The sequence below is a fragment of the Emys orbicularis genome, chromosome 24 (assembly GCF_028017835.1).
Source record: "Emys orbicularis isolate rEmyOrb1 chromosome 24, rEmyOrb1.hap1, whole genome shotgun sequence".
Classification (NCBI taxonomy): Eukaryota; Metazoa; Chordata; order Testudines; family Emydidae; genus Emys; species Emys orbicularis.
Window position 1 is genome coordinate 11,197,845 of NC_088706.1, and position 24,397 is coordinate 11,222,241.

The window sequence follows — 24,397 nt, forward strand, 5'->3', positions numbered from 1 at the left end:
CCAATCCTTGATGCTGCTGAGAAAGGTAACCTCCTCCCCATTGTGCAATGCCAGGGGAAAATCCCATCTTGGCCACTTCAATGAGCAGCTCGTGCCTTGAAGCGGGTGGATTAATGATCCCTCTGCAGTGCTGCATACTTGTTCTTGCTGATTTAAAGCCAGCCACAGAATTTGACTCTACGACCCCCTGCCCTTCCGTGGGCAATTGCTTAGAGAGAACGCAGCAAAGGTCCACGTGCCGCAACAGAAAGGTACAAGGCAGCCGGCAACTAGCCTCTGCCACTGCCCAGGCTGCTGCCCCTTCGCTGCTCTTTTTAGTGAGGTTGTCTCTGCACAAAGGCTGAAGCATTTTGATTTGGTAGCATTTGACATGGACTATGTACGGGTGTGATGACTGCACGAGGTGCAGGGTAATGGAGAATCTGGTTCTGTGCATGGCCAGCCTTTCCCGTTTCTTACGATTCTAGCTGGCTGGAGAGAGTTGCTCCTTCCACGTGACATTTAGCCCTGGCTGGATCTGAACTAATCCCCCACCAAACCAGGACTCAGGGATAACTCTGGGATAGCATCAGCAGCTCTGAGATGACCTGCTCTGAGCAGCAAGATCACTGCTCCATAAGGCAGAATTTAAGCGAGAGGGAGTATGAAGCAAGGGAGGTCCCCTGTGGCATCTGGAAGGGGCCTCCTTTCGGAAAGACCCTGGATCAGTTTTGCAGAGTGAGTGACCTCAGCGGAGGCCAGTGTTAAGGGTCTGATGGTCCCCTCAGCTGTGAAGTACAGAGGGACAAAAAATAAAGGTGACAGGGGTTAGAAAAGACCTCTGAACCAGCTGCAGGAAGAGGCAGAGAGAATACAGCATGCGTCTCTGCTCTACCCAACCCCAGGGAGGCTGGGAACAAGCGTGGTTGGAGTGGGGCATGATCGGAACCCGGTAGCTATGCAGAATGATATTCACATGGAAGTGATATCACTCCAGGTTCCCTTAACTTCCACTCCACCCCAGCACTGGTGTTGCACAGGCCTGGGCAGATGAGTCAGTGGCCCCTGAGGCGTGATGCTAAGAGAGGGAAAGGAGCCAGGCAGAATCACAAAGCAGCTAGCACTTCATTTCCCTGTATTTTCTCTGGAGCTGCAGGTTCTGGAAGCCACGCCCCTTCCCCATTCCAGCCCTCCCACCCCATGGAAAACCTGCCAACCTGTAATATCCATGGAAAACCTGCCCACATTTACTTTGCAGACTCTCCTTGGCCTCACAGACATGCACCAAGCATAGAAGACTAAGCACAGGCCTGGGAGCCAGGACTTCTAACCCTCACTCTGACACTGAATTGCTCTATGAGGGCCTGTCTGTGCCTCAGTTTCCCCATCTACAAAATGTGGATAACACTGTTCTACTAGAGAGGCTGTGAACTTTAATTCATTAACATTTACAAAGTGCTTTGAAGATGAAAAAGGCTGCATAACAGCAAAGTAGTAGTAATATGATCTGAAATTACTGGGCACTCTGGCACCATGATTGAGAGGGTGCTGTAAAACCTAGGTCACTAGACGGCTAGATTTAACCTGAAAGAAAACCCCAGGCCCACGCATGGCTGAACTTTGCCAAAGTTCAAATCAGGGGTCTGGATTATTCGTTGCCCTACAACCCATGCAGACATTTGCACTAGCACGGACTCTGCAGTCTGGTCCCATCCTTCCACTGAGTCAAATTATTTGCCCCACTCCACATTAGTACACACACACACACACACACACACATATCCTGAAGTTCCAAGAGAAATCTCTGGGGAATAACACTTGATCTGACCCTCCCAACAAATCTACGTTCCACCAACAACTTCAACAAAAAACCCAACAGCCTAATATTAATTCTCTAGCTTTTTTCCCCTTCTACTTCTTTTTTGAACCAACTGTGATGTATAAAGTGCTATAATTATTCCCCACAGCTAAGCAACAACTACAAACTTAAGCCATTTGCCATCCAGCCTGGAATCATGAGTGATTCTAAGCTGGGGCTGGCAGGAGTAAACAGAACTCGGGAGAGATCTACTCCACATACCAGAGACATGTGTTTAAAGGGTCAGGCAGGGAGCATTATTTTGGCGGAAAAGAATAAGGAGTGGAGAAAAGAAAAAGAAAAAAGTCGACGCTCGCAGCCAGCTACGCGAGAGAGTTTTCTCCCCATCCCTCCGCCTGTCCGCTTGTGTGTACGTTATTGATGAGAGTGGGAGTGGGGTGATTTGTAACCTCAGACAATCGAGCCTGAAAACATACATTCGTCCAGACAGACACACACACACACACACTGCTCTTCCCGGCACTTCACTGGCTGCTGCGCGGGCACCGCCCACCCCGGCAGCATGATTCAACCCCGCACGAAAAAAAAAATCTGTATATAGCCAGTGTGAAACTGAGATTTGTAACTCAAAAGGCAACAGGTCAGCCCAGGACCAGGCGAAGAGACTTGGAGGGCCAGCCCACGCCTCTCCCCCTCGGAGATCTGCGGGAGCCGCACGCCCTGGGGCAAAGGAGAGGGCTCGGCGGGGGTGGGAAATTGACTACCCAACTTTTCAAGTTTTGGGGCTGCCTGGCTGGGTTTTGATCGCTTGTCTCGGCTCAACATGAAGCCCTGGGTGATGCTGCTGCTGGCTGGGATGTGGTGTCACATCACTGGAGGGGAAGGGGACTCCGTCCAGGGTAAGTGATTCTCCGAGGCTGCTCCAGGTGCAGCTCTTAACAACAACCCCGGCCAAAAAAAACCCCCAAACAACCCGCTGCTGCCCTGAAGCAAACTGCCCGGAGTTAGGGAAGGGCAGGCAGCTGCAGACGCGTGCTTGTATGCAGGTGAGCTTTGCAAACCTCGCCGGGTAGAAGTTGGGGGGTGGGAGGGATTATTCCCCCTCCAAAATAAAACCCTTTCCCGTTGTTAGGTTAAACGTTGCTATTCTGCAGCGCTAAAGGTCTCCAGTAGTTCAAAGCCGGTTCTGATCTCAGACCGGACCTTGTCCCGAACGGATCAGGATCAGGATCCCAGCCTGCCCCCTCCCCCGGTCAGCACCAATGCAAGGCGCACCTTTGGTTGGGTGTTGGATGAACTTCCTAGCAGCGCACGCCTCGTCCGGCCGTAACGCGGCCGTTCGTGTGGGAGCTGCCGCAGAGTGGGGTGCCCCTGGGGGGCTGCAAAACTACCTGTGCTCCAAACGGTCTGGCTAGTTCCTGCTCTGGAGAGCTGGGCTAGTCCCCAGCTGGAGCTCCAGGGCGGCTGTTCAATGTTTCTTCGGCTCCTTTGCACTTGGGAGTTTAGAAACTTTTAAAACGAATCATCTATGGGATGGGTTGGTTGCAGCAACTCTGGATCTGTGCAAATCATGTGTAGTCTAGACAACTGCATTGGGGCAGACTGGGGGAGATGCCAGACGAACACCCATCCATTTACCTGCCACATGGTCCTTACCGTTCCCCAGCTGGGCTTAGGAAGAAATTGCCTCCCTGTGTTGTAATTCAGCAGGTGTTTTAACCTCAGGGGAGCAATCCCCTAGGGGTCGTCACAAACAGGTGTGTGTGGAGGGGAGGTTGTGACCACTTTCCCCCTTCTCAGATTGCTAAATGGGAAGGGGTTTTCTAGCTAGATGGGCGAGGGATCCCAGGCCGGGAGGGGGTCCCAGTATGGGAAAAGTTGAGAACCACTATAAATCTAGCATTATGGTCGTTCACCCCTGGCCACTACTGGAGACTAGCTATTGGTGTCCAGTATCGGGGTAGCCGATCTGTATCCACAAAAACAACAAGGAGTCCCGTGGCACCTTAAAGACTAACAGATTTATTTGGGCATGAGCTTTCATGGGTGAAAAACCACAACATGTTGCATCTGAAGAAGTGGGTTTTTTACCCACGAAAGCTTATGCCCAAATAAAGCTGTTAGTCTTTAAGGTGCCACCGGACTCCTCGTTGTTTTTGTAGCTATTGGTGTGCTTCACAGGAGCATTTCTTCTCACCAGGCTTGTTACGGGCCCAATCCTCTGAGGTTCTGAGCCTCCTCAGCCCTCCCCCATAGCTTCTCTCCCTGCCCCATTTGGTCCTGTGTGAAGACATAAGGATGAAGTCCCACTATCATGATCATACTGATATAGACTGCAGTGTCATAAAGGCTGTGATTTCATTGTGGAAGGAAGCCTCAAGCAAAGAGATTCCAGGCAAAAGTTAGCCAAGTCCCCTGCTATCTCAGTATACTGCGGCTGGTCTGTTTCACCAAGTTGGCGTTAGTATAAAAGTCGCCCACTGGGGTCAGTTCCTAAAAAGTGCTGAGTACCCATAACTCCCACTGACGTCCACAGGTGCTCACCTCCCATCAGGATCAGTCCCGAAGGATCTCAAAAGCAAGAGAACGCACATGCTTTCTAGGGCAGCCATAGTGCTGAGTTTTATCCGTTTAAAAACTAGAAATGATTTCCAAACGCCAGCTCGAAACATTGGGCGTTCAGAATCCAAACCTGGGAACCGACTTGAATTTAGCAGCCCTGCCCATGGGCCTGATTTTTCCATTGCCTCGTGCGGTCATTTACCCCCGGGCCAAGTGAGTACCAGGTACTATCATTCTGTTCTGGTAGCATTTTACCATTGCAAATTGCTGCTGAAGATGGAAGGTAATGGAGAATCAGGCCCCTCGGGTTTATAAAGGGGCATCCCCAAACCCCAGATCCATCTAACTGGAGCGTTCCAAAGCCAGGTACAGAGGTTGCTGCTTGTGCCCCTTTCTGTTAAGAATATTAACATAAAATAACACTAAGCGTGGGGTTTGCCTATGGAATTTTGCTAATGGCTGTCTACCGGGGAACCTGCCTCAGAGATGCCAGCTAGCTAACAAATCCCTATCTTACGAGAACATTTTAAAGCATCCAAGTTCCCACTGCAGTTTTGCTCAGCCTGTATATAAAGCTCGAATTCTGCCAGGCAGTGGGTTTTTGCTTCTTCCTTGAGTGATAGAGCGAGGTCAATGGGGACCTTACTTCAAAAATATTTCCAATCACCTTAGCTATGGCATCATCTTAGCATGCTGCAATTATTCATAGATTTTATGCTTGCAGCATCCTTGGGAGGTAGGATTCCTGTTTTACAGACACGGACTTTAATGTGATTTACCCAAGGGCCACAGGGCAGAGCTGGGAATTGGACCTAGATCCCAGCCTCATGCCTTCGCCACAAGACAAATCTGTGCCATTGCCTGCACCGCAATGTTTCCCCTGATACTCAGTGCACCTCTGAACCTGGTCTAATCTGAATAAAATTACTACAGCTTGCACATTGTATGAGATACAGTTGCTGACTGGCAATGGGAGCACAGGCCATTCGGACCCTTGCTGAAATCAAAAGAATTGTTACAAATATCAGCCAAGATCCAGTTAAATCTTGGGGATTAGGTGCACTAACAGTGCCACACAGGCAGTCCCTGGGTCAAAACCCTGGCGTCCTTAATGAGTTCTTATTCTCATAGAGGAAGGATGATCCGGTGACTATGCACGATCCTGGATTTAGGAGACCTGGATTCAATTCCCCTTCCTCCACATCTGAGCCTCTGTGCCTGAGTTCTCCATTTAACAGCACTTCCCCTACCTCGCAGGGATGCTGGGAGCCTAAATGCATTAAAGTTTGTAAGGAGCTCAGGTACTCCAGCAGTGGGGGCTAGAGAAGTACCATAGATGGTTTCAGTCCCCACTGAGGCACAGATTAAGGGGTGAAATCCTGGTTCCATTGAAATCAATGGCACAACTCCTGTTTTCAGCTTTTCACCCTAGGAATCAACAGGAACTTTGCCTGAGTAGGAACCTGGGGAATTAACTCCTTCCCAGGGATTGTAAAACCAAGCTTGCGACCACTCCTCCTCGTTAAAGAACCCAGGACAAGTATACAGGTGTTTGCCCCGAGGTCCAGGCCAAATTGCAGTTCGGAGAGTTGCAACCTGTCTCCCTCCAATTCTCCCCTGCAGCATGCAATTGGATATGGGATTCTAATTTGCTTCTTTCTTCCCTGAACTGGTGTGCAGCCTTGTTAAACAGATTCGGTGCTCCTCCCTAGCTGCATTTCAGCGGTAGCAGAAGTGTTACTTGCGTATAAATTCTCCTGGCGGTTAAGTTTACACAGTGCGTTGGGGTTCCTTCAAGTTGAAAGGCACTAGGATTTGAAGGACCCTAAAGAGTGCCAACAGTATGGTACCTAGGCACAGTTAGAAATGCAAGAAGTTGTTCTATGTAGTAGCAATGGGATTAATGGATGTGTTAAAGTAACGACACAGGGTAAATGTTAGTGATAATCTTAAAACAGTTGTTTTTTCTCATAAGGCTCAGGACAACTGACCCCCTCTTCACTTGCAAATTATTTTGTCAACTAAACTATTCTAAAATAGCCAGATTCCAGAAAACCTTGTTCGGATTGTATCCAAATTTAGAAATTCTCCCCTCCCCGGTAGCTGTGTGTCATCTCCCAGCCTGCAATGAATTTAAATCCTACTGGAAGGATGACCTTGCTTCCATAAGGAGGCTCCTGGGGAAGGGTTTGGCCCACTTCTAATACTTGTGCTTATATTTTTCACTAGCTTTTGGGGTGGTGTGGTGGGAACGGACATTCGTGAGACTGAGATGCTATGAAATCGGGAGGTCCTCGGGTAATTTTAATTAATTTCCTGGATCTAACCTAATTTATTTCTATGGTGCCAGTGGCACTTTAAATACCTATGACTAGTGGAAATGCTATAGAGAAATGAGTGGGTCAGGATCAAGGTGAGTGGGGAGCCCAGGAATGGGGCAGCTGCAGGTTAAGATTGAGGAGGACTGACAGAGAGCTGTGTGGGGAGCCCAGCACTGGAACGGCTGGCCGAGTTGCAGCAGAGCTGTGTGGAATGCCGGGATTGGAATTGATGGAGTTGGATCTGCTGGGGCCAGGATTGGGGAGGACTGACAGAGCTGTGCGTGGGTTGTCTAGGACTGGAACAGCCAGGCAGGCTGCAAGTCGGGAATGAGGAGGTTTGGCAGAGCCGTGAGGGGGGCCAAAGCTCCCCACATTTTGCATCCGAGTTTAGTACCCAGCCAGTTATTGAGATTTCCCCTTGATGAATTACGTTCGGGAGAGGGCAGCACAGTTTCTGCAGCAAGCAATAAGGAATCACACGGGGCTGTGGCAGTGGCAAACAGGACTGAAAGAAGAGGTGGCAGACAAGGGCAGAGGCCCAGATCCTCAAAGGTATTTAGGTGGCTGACTCCCATGGGAGCTAGGCACCTAAATACCTTTGGGGATCTGGGCCTCAGCGCCTGCCACTCCCATTTACTTCGATGGGAACTCAGCGCTTCTTGGGATCAGGCCCAGAATTAGCATCTGGACTTAGAGATGGGTGAAAAATCGTGGATCCAAACACTTTCCACCTTTTTGGGGGGGGGGGGGGGGGAACCTGGATTCTGCTCCAAGCCCCTTATCATGTGCTAAATTAAAAAACATGAGCCAGATCCTCAGCTGGTGTAAATCATTGTAACGCCGTTGAATTCAGTGCAGTGATGTGAATTTACACCGGTTGCCGGCATACTTTAAAAGCAAACACATTCCTCTCCCTGTAATGTCCCAGGTACTTAAAACTGAAAGCATTTTAACAATCTATTTTAGAGGATTTGATCCTGCAAACACTTCAGAACAAGGTCCCTGTCCCCAGGATCAATGGGACTACTCAGGATAGTAATAATGTTTTCACCCCTCAGCTCACAGAGAGCCTTACTACACTCAGTAGTAACAGCAGGATCTGGCTTGCGCTGGTTGCTCTTTGTTTACCTTTTACATTGCTCTCAACTTGGACAAGACAACAGGCTGGTCAGTTTCACTGTTTCCAGTCAGTTGCACCAGCAGAATGTTGCAATGTTTGGGTTGCAAATGCTGCAGAGGATGTTTATTTGCTTAAAAAAACCCAACATTTTTTATCAAGAGGGGACAAAGATCTGGCTCGGGGCTAACGTTGTGACATGCAGACTACACGCGTGAGTCTACACTACAAACCAACGTCAGGGGTGTGGAAAAGCGATGTAGCTATACTGACCTAGCCCCTGGTGTAGACAGCACTGTGTTAATGGGAGGGCTTCTCCAGTCGACATAGCTACCGCCTCTTGGGGCGGGGGAGCCCCTACGCCGACGGGACAAGCTCTTGTAGGTAGCGTCTGCACTAAGCGCTACTGCCCCGGCAGCGCTCTACGTGTAGACAAACCCTCGGAGGCTGATTTGACTTATACCAGTGTGAAAATGGCGTGACTCCGGAATGGATGTCGCTGGGATTTGTAACAAAGCAGAGTCTAGCCCAATTAATATTATTAACAGATGAATAAGCAGCTCAGGGCCAAATTCCGGGCTCATTGACAACCACGTCATCGCAATGTACAGTTCTGAAGGGGGCAGTGTTGTCTAGTGGTTAGATCAGACGTGGACAAACTATGGCCCACGGGACCATCCAGCCCGGCCCCTGAGCTCCCGGACTGGGAGCCTAGTCCCCAGCCCCTCCCCTGCAGCCATGTGGGCCACACTCTGGCCCACCGCTCCCGCTGGGCAGCGTGGGGAGCGCAGCTGGTTCTGGCCTGGTGTCGGGGCTGCGAGCTCCTGCTGCTGGTAAGGGGGCGGGGAGTGGGGGATGCTGGGGGCAGTCAGGGAGGAGGGGGCAATTGTATGGGGAGGAGGTTCTGGGGGGTCGGTCAGGGGATGGGGAACAGGGAGAGTTGGGAGTGGGAGTCCCGGGGAGCCTGTCAGGGAGCGGGGATGTGGATAGGGGTCGGGAGGGCAGTCAGGGGACAGGGAGCGGGGGGGTGGGGTGGATAAGGGGGTGGGGATCCCAGGAGACAGTTAGGGGCAGGGGGTCCCGGGAGGGGGTGGTCAGGGGACGAGGAGCAGAGGGCAGTTGGATGGGGGTGGGAGTCCTGGGGGGGCTGTCAGGGGACGGCGGTGTGGATAGGGGTCGGGGCAGTCAGGGGATAGGGAGCAGGGGGGCTGGATAGGCAGCGGGGGTCCCGGGAGGGGGCGGTCAGGGGACAAGGAGCAGGGGTTGGGTGTTCGGAGGGGGGCAGTCAGGGGACGGATGGGGGGGCGGGGCCCAGGCTGTTTGGGGAGGCACAGCCTTCCCTACCCAGCCCTCCATACAGTTGCGCAACCCCGATGTGGCCCTCGGGCCAAAAATTTTGCCCACCCCTGGGTTAGATCAAACATTGGGACTCAGCCCTCTAGTCCTGCCACTAGGAGGAAGTGTGGTCTGGAGGTTAGAGCCGAGGACTAGGAATCAGGACTCCTGGGTTCTATTTCCTGCTGTGGCATGGCATTGTTATTGACCTTGGGCAAGCTTTGTAGTAGGGCTTGTCCACATGGGAAAGTTACACCAGGATAAGCTAAGGTGTGAATTGAAACTAGTTCTATGGTGGTTACAGTTCCTTGCATGACCACTAGGATTTGTCTAGATTTGGAAGTTATTTTGGATAAAGGTGGGATGCGAAGTTAAAGTGGAATAGCCATTTCTGAATAACTCCATGCGTGAACGCTCTATTCTAGAATAAAATGTCCCTGTTTAGCTTAATTCACAAGTAGATTAAGCTAAACCAGAACAAGGTACTCTGAACGAGAGTGTCCAAATATGGAGTTACTCAGGAATCGTTGTTCTGGAATAGCTGCATGTGGAAACAAAGATATAAAGTACCTTTTTCTTTTTTTTTGTTAGTTTATTGTGCTAAACTGAAAAAAGCCACTCATGCTGGAATAAGAATGTCCACAGGGGGCATTATACCCATATAGACAACCCATTAAAATCACTCCGTGCCTCAGTTTCCCCATCAGGGGCGTGATCCTCACTCATCCCCCAGGGGGCACTGTGAGGATTAACTCATTAATATGTGTGCAGTGCTATTTACAAAGGACCAAGTCAGTGTTCAGGGCTGAATCCTGCTCTGGTTTACACCCTCTGTGATGCCTTTAACATGGGTAAGATTAAGAGCAGAATCCAAAGTCCTGGTCGTATGCAAAGAAACACTGTGCTGGCAAGAGGAGTGACAGCCCCTGTCCATGACCAATGGGGGTGGGGAGGAGGGAGTATACTCCAAATGTTAGGATGCCCCAGGGTCATCTCTGTGGGTTTACCCTTGGCTGCAGCATTGTGAGATTGGGAGAAAGGGAGTGGGGCCCAGCAGTTAGTCACCCAGAATGATCAGAACTCAGTGAGTTTGTTCAGGATTAACCCTGCATGAGGCCAGGGTGGGAGAAACCCTCCTGAATGAGACAGCGGGCTCCCTCTTCCCATTGTTTCTGCTCAGACACCCCACCCGTCTAGACTAGTGACCGGGGGCGAGAGGGGGAGACTAGGAACCTTCTGTTCCTCAGTTAGTGGCCTGGTGTCCTGCGCTTTTAATCAGAGAGGGCCCAGACACAGAGTCTGTTATTATCTTCTCCTCTATAGAACAGAGAAAGCTGGGCTGCAGTGAGAAATCTTCCCTCGGGAGCTTCCAATTGCCCAGGGCAAAGAGCTACTGCAACCCAACCAGAGTCAGGTTAATTGCGGGCTGGGGAAGCTCAGACCAGACTCTGATCTCCGTGTGCACTGGGGTGACTCCCCAAGTAACTTCACTGATTACCGCAGTGACTCCAGATTTACCCCGGCATGTCTGAGGGCGGAAACTGGCCCCCACATCTTTAGCCGTTTAACAAACCCCAGATCAAGCTAATGAGAAAACAAACCAACCAGCGTCAGCAGTGGCCGGTTTACAAGGAAGGAAATGGCAAAGGAATCACTCACAAGAGAGAGAGAAAAAAGAAATGATTCGCTCATGAGATTAAGAAACAAACAGGCTTTTGACTCAGTGAGATCAAATGCCAGTGGCCTGGCTGTGTCCCAAGGGGCTGTCTCCAGTGCCCAATGGTCAAGACATGGCTGCATACTAGAAGGATTGATCCCAAGTGCCATACCACTCATGGTCCCACACGTCTGCTCCACCACTACAGCCGGTAGTTTTGCAGTGCTGCACACTGGACATAGGGCAGCACTCTCCACAGCTTAGCCCAGCCCGGGGTCATGGCACCAGGGCATCCATGGGGTGTTTTAGGCCAGGGCAATTCATTGTGCTGCCAGTGAGGTGCCAGGTCTTTTCAGCTTGTTCTAGTCTTGCTTGAATGCTCTGTGCTCTTTTTTTTTTTTTTGAATGGGTGGTTATAAACGATGAAAACCTAAGAAAGGGGGAAGTAACGAGGGAGAGCTCAGAATCTCCAGAGCCAAATGTCCCTGGACACTTGGAGGGAGGCTTGAAATCTAATCCCAGATTGAAACCTCTTTTTGCACATCCACTGTTAGGATTGAATTGCGATTGAATTGCAAGCCTCGTGCTGTTCAGTGCCTTTCTTAAAGCCCCAGATCCTGGATTCATGTGAATAAGAGAGAATCTCGACTTTCATTTAAAAAACCCCAACAGATTCTAGCCCTTGTGATTGCTGAGAAAAGCTTGAAAACGTGACCCGCTAGAGGCTACGATACGGGAAGGCAAATGAAAAGCATCCCAAAGTTGCTATTTTTGAAAAGTCTCATGGTTTTTAAGCCAATCTGATGGAATTTTGGGGCCCAACTCATGATTTTTGAATGCTTGGAGTTGACAGAACTGCCAAATCTCTTTCAATTTTGGGGTCTTTGCTGTCTGGAGCTCAGGACTATAGCTTGGGCCGCATCTGTAGAACTAGATTCATGAGTATCCAGCCCTACAGATGAAAATGAAGGGGTTTGGGAACTGCCACTTTAGGGTTTTGGTGCTGTTCTCTTTAACAACTACCCCGTGTCTGTTTTCCAGAGCCTAATGCCAGAGATGGGTGAGGGGCAAGCAGGTCTGGCTCAGAGAAGGCACTAGAAGGGAGTGAGGGGAGAGAGACAGACCGCCTGTCTCAAACACAGCCATTTGCAGACCGTGCTGCTCAGCACCCCCTGCATTTCCCAAGCCGGGCCCAATGCCTGCACCTGCACAAATATGTGTGTGCACCTGTGCAAAGCCCATGCATATGGGGCAGCTGCACATGCCATAGCAGGCTGACACACATTTTGCAAATCCAGCCCTAAATATTAGTTTATTCCCCCCACCACCACCCACCCCCACCCCGAGGTTGAGCTCTGTTGTGTCTTTGAAGAGGGGCGACAGCCAGCTTGTGAACTGCAAGTATCTAGAAGCACCAGGAGGTGGGGAACTACTTCGCACCTATTATGCACTGTTTTAGCCGTGCAAAGGCTTCGGGCTGGCTCTCTGTCCAGGGAGTGGCTTTACCCAATAAACGCAGTAGCTTCATCTTAAGGACACAGCCTCCCAAGTGTGGTTCTCATGGTCTGCTTTCTCCTGGCAGGTGGGATCTGCTGGCTGCAGCAGGGGAAGGAAGCAAAATGCACCATGATCCTAAAGGCCGACGTGACCTGGGAGGAATGCTGCGGCAATAGCAACGTTGACGTCGCTTGGTCCAACTACACCCAGCCAGGCAACAAGATCAGCCTCTTGGGGTTCCTCGGGCTGGTGCCCTGCCATCCTTGCAAAGGTAGATGTGCTTGCTGATGGCTGAAATCATACAGCCGCCCCGCTGTCCTTACGTCGGCAAAGTGCCCAAGGAAGCCCCGGCCTGCCCAGGGGCGGGAGGCCCGAGCCTATTGTATTTTATTATAAATACTGCGTAGTGTTATGGGAGCATCTAGAGACACAGTACGTCTACACTGCAAAAAAACACCCTGTGGCAGCAAGTCTCCGAGCCCGGGTTACCTGACTCGGGCTTGTGCTGCAGGGCTAAACATAGCAGTGTCAACATTCCCTCCCGGGCCCTGAGACCCTCTCCCCTCGCTGGGTCCCAGACCCCGGGCTCTGGCCAGAGCAGGCACATGGACACTGCTATTTTTAGCCCTGTAGCGGGAGCCCGAGTCCACTGACCTGGGCTCGGAGACTCGCTGGCATGGGTGTTTGTGGGTTTTTTTGCAGTGTGGAGCTAACCGCAAAGGCCTGGTCTACACTTAAAAATTAGTTCAACCCAGCGACACGGCTCAGGACAGTGAAAAACGTCACAGGTCGAGCTAACCCCTGGTGTAGACGTGGCTAATTTGACGGACGAATTCTCACATCAACCTAGCCATTGCCTCTTGGAGAGATGGATTAACTACCTGGATAGGAAAACCCCTTCCGTCAACACAGGACGTGTCTTATGCTGTGGCGCTTTAGCTGCAGCAGTACCCAGAGTGAGACTGTCCCTGTCCCAAAGATATTCGCTTAAATAGCGAGAGCAGGTAAAGGATGGGAGGTGAAACAAAGGAAGTGATTTACCCAGAGTGACATGAGGCAGAGCTAGGACAAGAACACAGGTGTCCTGAGTCCCAGTCTGTTGTCATAGCTACTAGATCACAAACAGCCACTAGGAGCAGAGGTTTGGGGTCACATTTAAAATGGCATCGACTCCGGCGTCGCCCTTGGGGGAGTTTGGTCCTACAAACCAGAAATCTCCAGCCATTGTCTGTTCTTGCAGCATTTCCACCATCTTGGCCTGGTAGCTCAGGAGACCGGCCACAGCGGACCTAGACAAACAGGCCCCTTTTTGGGTTGGGGTCCGACATGGAACCAGCAGAGTTGGTTCTGAGCCAAGTCACTGCCGTGTCTGGCGCGCAGTTGTTTACACCCGTGCGGAGAGGTGTAAACTGAACCCCCATGGAACGGGGGAGCCATTTGCGCTCACTTTGCACTGGTGTCAATGATGACGTAGGCTCTTAGGCCCAACGTGTGTGACTTTGTTTCTCCCTGCTCCTGCATGTGGGGGAGGGACGACCTGGAGGTTCCCCCTGTCATGGCCCTCCTCAGGATCAGGAGGTGCGGGGGTTTATTCCCTGCCCCGCCACTCCCAGCCAAATCCTAGAGCAACAGGAGCAGAAGTGCTGGTCGGGGTAGCAGGGCACGAGCAGCAAGATCCCCAACTAGAGGCAAGAGCCCAAGGGGGCGAAGTTGGCATCATGCCCTCAGGATCCTGGGTGGCCCCGAGGACTGGAACGGCCCCTGACATCGATCAGAATAACGCCAGGCGGGCGCTGTGTGACAGCTGCCTATGGGCTGCCCCGCGTTCCAGAGGAGCCTTGCGTGTCCATGAGGTGCACTGTGGAGACTCCTCCTCCCACTGCTGGCCCCGCCCCCTGCATGGGGGCTTGCAAGGGGGCAGCGTAGGACGATTGACTGCCGCCCCACACTGTGCAACTCCCCCCAGTCCTGTTGGAACGCAGTTCCAGCCCTGGACACCGCTGAGGAGCAGAGATCTGAGTGTGCTAAGCCGGCTTGCAGCGGCTCGTTCCCGGTGAAATAACAGTTTCCTCTTGCCAGATCCTCCCTTTCCAGCTGCCCGCCGCAGATTTCCATTTATTTATTTACGGCTCTCCCCTTTCAACATCTCCAAACGTCTTTATAGAACGGGCTAGTTCAAAAAATGGAAACGCTCCAGTTTGTGCGTTCCAAGCCCTCCAGATGTTTCGGAGCAAGCCAGAGGCACGGATCCTCCCGTCACACTTGCACGGCCATGTGAGGACAGGCCAGAAGACCTGCTGACCGCAGTTGTAAGGGAGTGGGTTGGAAAGGTCGCGTGGATCTTTGAGTCATTTGTTTTACAAAGGCCATTAACGAACAGCCTTCCCCCGCCCTTATGCACCCCTCTCGTGCCTGATCACAGACACTGCTGCCTCCCTGCCCTTAAATCAGCCTTGGAGAGGTCCCCAGAAGGGGAACAACGTGACGGGTAGTGAGAGAGGCTGGAGGTAAAACTGAAACTGCCCTCCCGGTCCTTGATTCCTTATAGAGACCAGGCCCAGGCTGCAGGATTCAGACTTGAAACTTCCCCCAATTCAAGGTTCTGAGGATTGGGTCTGCTTCTGATGTCTGACATCGCTGAGTGGCAGGCAGCGCTGGGAGGGAACGGAGGTAGAGGCCCTGATTTAATGAGGGAAGTCAGAATCCGCCTCCAGGTCAATGATTACTGTTCACTGCACCTCGGCCTGCACCGCAGGGCTGAGATTGGGACCCCATTGTGCCAGGCACGGCGCACAGCAAGAGCCAGCCCTTCCCCCAGAGATCTTACAATTGACATGCACAAGGCAGGCAAAGGGAAGATTATTCTCCCAGTTTTGCAGCGGAGGAACTGAGGCACAGAGAGATGTGGGGGCCAGGAGCTTTGGACAACCTGGGTGCTTCTGAGCCCTTCTGAAAATCCTAAGCAACTTGCTAAAGATCACGTGATGAATCAGTGGCCGAGCCAGAAATTAAACCCAGCTCTCCTGCGACACGGGCTGAGAACCAGCCTTCCTCACTCACCCTGTCCAGGAGGAGGTAACAGAGCTCCTTGATCTGCTCGGCTTCTGCTTACGTTTAGCTCTGCTGCTTTAGCCAGGCACCGATCCGCTGCACGGGATTTATCAGCGCCTCAGGATCCCAGAGACGAGAGGATCCCAAAGCAAGAGGAGGAACAAACTCCCCACACTGCAGAAACCCCCATAAAGTCCAATCTGATCCTGCCCGTTCCCCAGGTGCCGGAAAGGAACCTCCCCCAGAGCTAGCCGATGCACAGGAGGCCTTGGAAAAGGGCAGGAGGGACGACCTGTATCTGTGATCCAGCTCCTGGCTCTGCTCCAGGAGAAACGGTGTCTCTCTGCCCCTAGCATAGTGTCTCCCCCTGCTCTGCAGCCAGGTCCGCTGGAGAGTGGCAGAAAGGTCCAGGCAGCACCCCCAGGGCTCCTGAATGGAGGAGGGTGCCAGGGTTCCATGTCAGAGGCAGGTTACGTTCCTTCTGGGGCATTCTGGGGCCCGGCGGGGCACTGCAGAGCTAACCTGGGCGAGGGGCCGGGGCTGCTGGGAATGGAGCAGTGGCAACGCCCCCCCAGGCTCATGCTTTATCTGTCTAGCAGTCCTCACTGCCACCCCGGCGCAGAGAGAGCCCTGCGCGTGCTGGAATCGCCCAGCCCAGCTCGCCGAAGGGCGTGGCCTGTTTGGAGCGTGGCCGATGCCAGGCGAGCTCAGCCGAGGCTCGTCCGCAGGAGCTAGCCCCACGTCACTCATTTACTCAGTCCCGGCAGAGCTAGGGACTTTGACTCACAAGACAGGCCCTGTTCCAGGCAATGGCTACTGCTTGGATATAGAGCTCCGGGTGCAAACAGGAAAAGCAGCTGGTCCCCTGCCAGGGGATTTCCCCTCTGCGAAATAGGGACAAACTCCTGGGGGAATTCCACCTTCCTCCCTACGCGATCTTCCAGGGAAACCGCACCACACCATGTCCACAGTCAATCCCTTCCCCTTATTGAATGGAGTCACTTCCTCCACCCCCCCCCGAGCTCCTGGGGTCACATTCCCCAAGCCCCCCGCCTCCCACTTCAGTGAAGGAATGACTCCGCAGGGGGAGAGTTCTCTAGGTCCAAAGAGACACATTTCAAGTAATACCGTGGTGGGCGTCCGTGTTCCCCTGCTCCAAACGGGGCAGTAAAGCTGACCCCGCGGCCGACAGGCTAGAGAAGATGCCGAGAGCACTGGGGAAGGTAGCCGTCCTGCAAAGCAGGGGCAGTGGTTCCGAGTCACACTTGTGGAACATGCTGTAAATGCTCCCACTGGAGCAACCTGATTTCCCCCCTCTCCTCCCCGCTGCACACCTCCAATCTCTGGAGACGTGATAACTAGCCTCTCATAGGAGCCAATGTCGCCTCCCCCCGGCTCGCGCTGCGCACTCCCCAAATGTCTTCTGGGTTCGGGGGAAATTCTGCGGCTTGCCACACACGCACATGAGTTCAACGGCCCCGTTGAACCCGCGCAGACTGTTTTTGCTAGGAGGCGACCCAGTGCGACAATGCAGCCATCTGTTTCTTCCTCCCCTGCCCGTAGGGAAAGAGGCGTCCCAGACAGATTTCCCCCCTCGCTGTTGCCCATTCTCGTTTTCAAGTCACGGAGGCCTGGAGCGAAACAGGGCTGGGTATTGTTTGGGAAAGAGAACTTGTTGATCACACAGCCGCGTGCACAGGCTGGGCTTTCTGGAGGGTGCCGTGCACAACAGAGCAGGGTTCTCTGTTGCACGAGAGAAAGAAATGTCTCTTAAAAAAAAGAAAAATCAGCTGGCAGTTGAACATAGGGGCCAGCCCCTCGACTGCTGTAAACCGGTCTGACTCCGCTGATGAATGGAGCGACTTTTCAAGCTGCAGATCTGCTCCGTTATTAGGGTTGCCCGGTGTCCGGCTTTCGACCGGAATGCCTGGTCGAAATGGGACCCTGGCGGTTCCGATCAGCACTGCTGACCGGGCCGTTAAAAGTCTGGTTGGCGGTGCAGCGGGGCTAAGGCAGGCGCCCTGTCTACCATGGCTTTGTGCAGCTCCCGGAAGCAGCAGCATGTCCCCCCTCCGGCTCCTATGTGTGGAGACAGCCAGGGGGTTCCGCACGCTGCCCCCGCCCCAAGCGCCGGCTCCACAGCTCCCATTGGGCAGGAACCAGACTGTTATGGGGCTGAGTGGCTCAGGACTTTGTGTCATTACCCTGTAGTTACACAGGATTGAGGTGACGCAGGGTAAAGCCTGGGCTACCGGGCATGATCTGAAACTGAACGCTCAATCAAGGAAGTTCTGCGTCCGGATGGAGGGCAAGTTGCATTCAAGCTGGAGGGAACAACCCCTCGTCTAGACAAAGCCCGGGGAGCTTTCCACATCCAATCCCCCAGGGCTGACCCCAGCGAGAACCAGTAGCTGTTACCATCTGTTTGTGTAACGAGTTGGGCGGGTCTTGGGGGGGGGGGTTCTTAGGAGACGGGCCCGCACGTCCCAAAAGCCAGCACGGGAGTGAGCACTCTCGATGGTGGCCCCAGCAGAGTCCAAGGACTGAGCAGGCCGCGGTGCTGTATCCTCTCTCCCCCAGGCTCTGGCCCAGCTGGGGGCTGTTAAGAGCAGCTGGCGTATAAAGAGCAGCATACAAGAAGCCTTTGACAGGGCTCAACAAGAGGCATCACTGGTCCGATCGAACCCAGGACCAATACTGCGTTGTCTTGAGCGCCCCCTACTGGCACTGTCACTGTGGACCCGCTGTTTAGATCTGCGCCGCCATCCCTCATTGATCGAGCACTCTCATAACAGGAGGTGCTGTGGGGAAGCTTGGACTGCTTGCTCCTGTCCTGTGATTAAAGAAAGGATTTCAGTCCCTGTGGGCCTTAGGGGGTTAATTCATCTTTGCCTCACACCAGGAGGCTGGTGAGCAAGATTTGAACCACAGCTGGTTCTTGGTCCGCTCCTGTGTCTCCCGGTCCCCTTGCAGCCTTCGATCCCTCTGCAGAGGGAGAGGACGCGCCCCGGTGCAAACCGAGTGGGGGCTCCCTTGTGCTAATGCCTCTTTCCTTTCCCCCCAGAGACCTGCGAGGGGGTGGAGTGCGGCCCTGGTAAAGTCTGCAAGATGAAACACGGCCGTCCCCACTGCGCCTGTGCCCCGGATTGCTCCAGCCTGCCCAGGAAGCTGCAAGTGTGCGGCTCGGATGGCTACACCTACCGCAACGAGTGCGAGCTGCTGACCGCAAAGTGCAGAGACCACCCCGACCTGGAAGTGATGTACCAGGGCAAATGCAAAAGTACGTCGGGCCCCCCTTTCTCTTCCCGCGCCCTGGCCCTCTCCCTGCATGCGACGGGCAGCCTTAGTGGAACTATCCTAAAAACCCCCAACGCGAGTGTGTTTCAAGTTCCCTTGGTAATTGGAGGAAATGGTGCTCAATCATTTCAGATTGTCCTTGCTTCTCCGGTGCTGTCAAGATGGATGTTCTCACGGGTCACCCTTTCCACCAAGGCAGCTGATCCTCCCCGAGGGCAGCTTCCCCAGTAGCTGGCGCTTGCAGCCCTAGCACATTCAAGGCTCGGTACAAGCATTCCCCCTCTCCTCATGTCTGGTATCTCCTGTCCCCTGGAGGTGACTTTGCAGCGATTCCCCTACTGAGGTCCCCGTGGCGTATCCCTCTAGCGTGGGAGATTTCTATACTGGGCAAGGAGCCTGGGGCTGTTCCCCTGACATGCCCGCTGTGCCGCCTGCAGCGGAAATGGGAATTCGTGGTGGAAGGGCAGGGTCCTATTTAGAGTCGATTGTTAGTGGGTGGAAACCCATCACCCCCAATGGAGCCGCACGCATTTATGCCTGGTCAGAATTCATAGAATCATAGAATGTCAGGGTTGGAAGGGACCTCAGGAGGTCATCTAGTCCAACCCCCTGCTCAAAGCAGGGCCAATCCCCAGACAGATTTTTACCCCAGGATTGGGCTCACAACCCTGGGTTTAGCAGGCCAATGCTCAAACCACTGAGCTATCCCTGGCCCCCTCAACGCAAGAGTGGAGCTGGGAGGAAAGCTCTGGACGGCAGCGTGTGGGTCACTGGCACATGGGCTGGCAGGCCAGAGCTGGGTTTGACCTACAGGCCGTTCCCCCACTTCTTACCTCTTGCCTCTGAGCCAGAAGCTTTAGGGTCCGAGAGAGCCCCCGTCATGACTCATGTTCCAAGCCAAGGCCTGAAAGGGGGTTGCCCTGTTTGAGGCACGGTCTTCCAGCTGAGCTGTTAAATTGAGGCCCCTCCTGACCATGCTCCAGGGCCATCGAGAGAGAGGTTAATCCATCCCTCAGGATCCCCAAACCCTTTCCAATCTGGAGACACGTGAATTCCCTCGGCCGTGCCCAGGCTGAGACGTGGCAGCTGGTTCCAGGGCTGAGCGGGCCCCACTCAGCAGATCCCTGCTGCTCCGTTTGGATCATCCCTGCGCCCCGGCCAGCGTTCACTTTCCATAGCCCAGTTTCCAATGCTAAGGGCTGCGGTGGGAGCCCAGGCTTCTGTCTCCTGCGGGGCCTCTGACCTATTCAGCCAATCACTCTAGGGGTGCTCTGGGGGCCTAGGAGCAGAGCTGGGCCAGAGAGATGGAGTTCAAATCTGGGCTTCTCTAAGGGCTAGGGTGACCAGGCAGCAAGTGTGAAAAATCGGGACGGGGGTGGGGGGTAATAGGCGCCTATAGAAGACAAGCCCCAAATATCGGGACTGTCCCTATAAAATTGGGACATTGGTCACCCTACTAAGGGCCAAGGTGGGGCCAATCTGGTTCGGGCCTAGTTCCAGTTTTATTGTATGTCTTTTCATGGGTTATTTTAATGTGACAGGGTGCCCAGTATGAGAGATCTGTCATTCTCCCGGCTGTTTCTGTCCCTAGGTGGAAATGCCGTGAGGAGAGCAGATGTTGCATTATTTTATCCTCCTAAATAACAATACCAAGCTCCTATCTCGCACTTTTCGCCAGTAGAGCTTAAGACTTTTTACAAAGGAGGCCAGTGTCATGATAACCCATGGGGCAACTGAGGCACAGGGCAGTGAAGCGACTTGCCCACAGTCACCCAACAGGTCATTGGTGGAATAGAACCAAGAAATCCTGAATCCCAGTCCAGTGCTCTGTCCACTAGGCATCACTGTCTCCCATGTCCCCTGAGGCTAGAGTCTCAGCTGTTCTCCCACCGTTGGCCTAGCCCCAGTGCAGCACCACCCATGCCAGCCCTGAGCAGGATGAGACGCCTCACTGTAAAAACTCCCAGCACCGGGTCTGCATTAGTGATCCTGCTTTGGTTGCTTGCCTGAGCAGAGCTGCACTGGGGCCAGGACTTGGGGAGGACAATGTGTAGCGCTGGCTGGGACCTGAGCCAGAGAGAACCAGGGGGTCTGCATGTGTCCAGCAGCTGGGATAAATGTAGCAAATGATGAGTAAGAACCAGAATCTTCGAATACTGAATAGCCCGATTCTGCCACTCTCTTTGCATAGCAAGTCCCCAGGGGAGGGCCTTGCCTAGCAAGATCCCACTCAGCATGGGTACCGGTGGCAGCATTGAACCCTGAAGTCTTTGAGGTTTTGGTGAAGAACCTGTTGAAACTCACTCCCTGATTCTGATCTCGTTTACACTGGGATAATTCCCCTGGCTTCCATGGGTTTTCCTCTGATGTACATTGGGTGTAAGTGAGATGAGGATTAGGCCCCCCGTGTCTACCTCACCCTGCTGCATCTAAGAGCTGTAGCGAGTCTCTGGGTATGTCTCCACATTGTAAACCTCCCAGCTGTGCTAATGCGACCACACTGCAAAGTGACAGAGCTTGACCCAGCCTCCTCCCAGAGTCCTAGGACCCAGGTCCTGAGTGCTTGTTGACCCGAGTCCTATTGACTTGTGTGTGGACAGAAGTGGGGCTTGGGCTCAAACGTGGGACATAGCCTGGGCTTAGTGTGCAGTGTAGACACACCCTCTGAGAAGTGCATAACCTCACGTAGCAGAGGGCAGATGCTCAGCTCCTGCAAACTGTCATAAATAGAACAATGACCATTTACACCAGTTGTGGATGTGGCCCCGTATGTACTAAGCTGACGAGGCTCAACGGAAGCTGAGGAGTTAAGGTGATAAATGGAAGGCGTTATTTTTATTCTTTAGGTAACCTGAACCATCCCAAAGAAATTTGCAACCTGATCTACCGCTGTGGGGGTTACTTTATCCATCACTGAAATGCAGCCACCTCTGGGTGATAAGTGGCAGATATTTAACAGTGCACAGCAACGTATATCCTCATTTGCTCCAAATTGCAATAGGAAGTGTATGACTCTAAAGGCTTTTGCAATCGCACCAGCATGAAGTGGGTATAAAATGCTGCCCTTCTCCTTCATAAGGGATCCTCCTTCGGCAATAACTGCACAAGGGGCAGGGCGACAGGACCTGACAGCTCCAAAGTCTCACTGAGCAATGGGATTTTTAAGCCCTATGTACTCACTGAAATACGATGCCCAGTATTGAATGCGCTGTATATTTCTACACTAGAGTAGCATCTTCTGATGCGTAACCAGCTCTGGATTTAATGGGGGTTTTACGTCCATCACCGACGAAAGAACAGCGGCCCATAACATGTCACTTAGATGCATCCAGCTATTGTTTTAAAAAAAACAGACCAGAAAAACATCCCAAACCTGCCAAGGTCTGGCAGCTTTATTACGCCAATTATTTTTGCCAGCCCCCTCTCTGAAATTCCTTCCTGTCGAAATCATCTTAAAAGCCAAATCTGGGGAGTTGGGAGCTGGGCTGTCGAGTCACCGCCTGATCCAGCTTCAAAAAGAGCTGAAGTTTTAAACCCCTGTGAAAGAGTGTTTATAATCTACAGTAAGTGATGACGCACACTTGCCATGGAATGCCCCGTCTGCTGGCGTGTGTGAGCGTATGTGTGTACACAGCAGAGATGGGACGCAGGCGGGCTGTCAGAGCAGAAATCAGCCGTTGCTCCATGTGTTCTGGCTAGCTTAGCGTGCGGGTTCGCACTCTTGTGACTGCTCGGTGGGTCGAGAACCCAGCAATTTGCCGGTTCCATTTGGTTCTGGCTGGGCAGTGCCTAGGGATGGTAAAGCCACTATTTGCTTCTTGTTTTAATTTGGAGTGAATTGTAGAACCCAGGTCACAGACCATCAGTCGGGCAGTGGAGAGGGGCCAAAGGAAGGGTCACTGGTTTTACATCCACTGAGGTTTGGGGAAGTGTGCAAGTGTCATGCCAGGGGCAGATGAGGCCATGGGATTCATTGCACTTATGATCCGATTTGCTCCTGTACCCAGATCTACAGAGGCACGAACAAGTAGCCATCAGATGCACAGCACCGTCTAAAACCACATAGGCTTCTTCCTTCTGCTGGTGAAGAGAAGCAAATGTTTGCCAGTAGCCAAATATCTGGATTTGTGCTGAATAAAAGAGGGGAAGCACAATTTCCAGGGAAACTTGTTGCTAAACCCTGCTCCCAGTTACCTCAGTGTAGAGCTGGAGAAACCTCACTGAAACCAGTGGGGTTATTCCGGAGTTAATCTGGTGAAACTGAGAGCAGTATTTGGTCCACAATGATCCTTCGTTGATGGAGCTTAAACCACGCGCACACATGCTCCGCCCAAGCTCACTCTCCGGCTTGTGACTGCTTCCCTTAGAGTCCTGCTCCAGCGTGGTGTGCCCCGGGACTCACACCTGCGTTGTGGACCAGACGGGCAGCGCCCACTGTGTGATGTGCAGAACGGCCCCCTGCCCGGATCCCTCCACCCTGGACCACACTCTCTGCGGCAACAACAACATCACCTACCCGTCTGCCTGCCATCTACGGCGGGCAACCTGCTTCTTGGGCAGATCTATCGGAGTCCGTCACTACGGAAGCTGCTTAGGTATGTTTCACTTCTTCACCTGGAGAACATTCACCTGGGTATGGTGGATGGGGGTGTGGTTCAGAGTTGGCTGGTAGGTCCTTCCACACAGTCAGACCTTGCGTAAAGATGTGTTGAGAAACAACCCAGACCACACTTGTAAGGGGCTTTTGAGAGTGGAAAGGGATTCCCCAGGCTGATGGCTCTTTCCTGTCAGTCCCGTGCCCTCTAATTTTAGTGCCTCCGTTTGCGAGCGTCCAATTTCTGCTTCTGACTGTTACCGCTCAGCTTAAAGAGATGGGGCATGATCCCAGGTGCTCAGCTTCCCCTGATCCAGAGACCTGCCCGCTGGGGACTGGTCTGAGAACTGTCCCGAGAGCAGAGTGATGACTTTTGACCACTCTTGTGATGGGCCACGTTACACCAGTGACCTGGAGATGAAATGCTCCATGGCCCAGTCCCGGTCCCCTGAGCCCTCCAGACTGTAGTGTTTAATATTGCCCTGCAGCTCATTTTCTTTTATGGCTCTATTTACAGCTGTGGCCAAGTTCCCCCTCGATGTGGGCGATGCCGAAGAAAACTATGTGTGAAACACTCCTTCTTTGCCAAGAGGCTGAACCCAGGAGACAGGGGCATTATGTGTATATTGTACAAACCATATACCTGATATTTATTAAGATGAAAGATTCTTATTTATATCTGTTTATGTTATGCAGACGCATAGGGCCCGATTCTCATTACTCCGTTCCTGCGTCTGGGGCACGGGAGGGAGATTAGGGTGGCTTTAAACCACCTTTCTGCTCCTCATAGTCCTGGGTGGTTCAGAGCCTGGTGTAAGTTAGAGCAGCCTCTAGGCTGCTCTAACTTATGCTCTGCTCCCCATGGGAGGCAGTGACTAGCCGTAGCACAGAGCACTCCAACCATGTCTTCAGTCTGGGCTGTGGGCTGGGAGCAGGACCATTGTACCATCTTTACACCAGCTCTACACTGACTGGGGAGGCCCCCACGTGCAGGAGGGTTGTCTGGGAGCCATTTCCACCTTTTTAAGGCCCCTTTATGCTGCCAGAGGGCCTTAGTGTCCCTGAGAATTGGGCCCACGCTGTATACTAGCCCCAAGACAGCACTCCCGGGCGTATTTATTTTTTTGTTTTAATTCTTGGTGCCCCCATCTGCAGAAGTTCCTGGACC

General features: G+C 52.8%; 1 protein-coding gene across 1 annotated transcript; it reads left to right on the forward strand.

The window, feature by feature from the left end:
• Positions 1-2,621: 2,621 nt before the first annotated feature.
• FSTL3 (follistatin like 3) lies at positions 2,622-23,799 on the forward strand. The gene is made up of 5 exons (XM_065422272.1): positions 2,622-2,697; positions 12,373-12,558; positions 18,403-18,618; positions 23,003-23,230; positions 23,747-23,799. Exons 1-5 carry the CDS (start codon positions 2,622-2,624, stop codon positions 23,797-23,799), a joined length of 759 nt encoding a protein of 252 aa, XP_065278344.1.
• The last annotated feature ends 598 nt before the right edge of the window (positions 23,800-24,397 follow it).

What these genes read in the sequence shown, in the direction of transcription:
- FSTL3 (XM_065422272.1), top strand. Translation starts at nt 2,622, where the DNA reads ATGAAGCCCTGGGTGATGCTGCTGCTGGCTGGGATGTGGTGTCACATC. An exon ending in GCCCTGCCATCCTTGCAAAG is followed by an intron (nt 12,559 to 18,402) that starts GTAGATGTGCTT and finishes CTTTCCCCCCAG; the next exon opens with AGACCTGCGAGGGGGTGGAG. An exon ending in TCACTACGGAAGCTGCTTAG is followed by an intron (nt 23,231 to 23,746) that starts GTATGTTTCACT and finishes CTCTATTTACAG; the next exon opens with CTGTGGCCAAGTTCCCCCTC.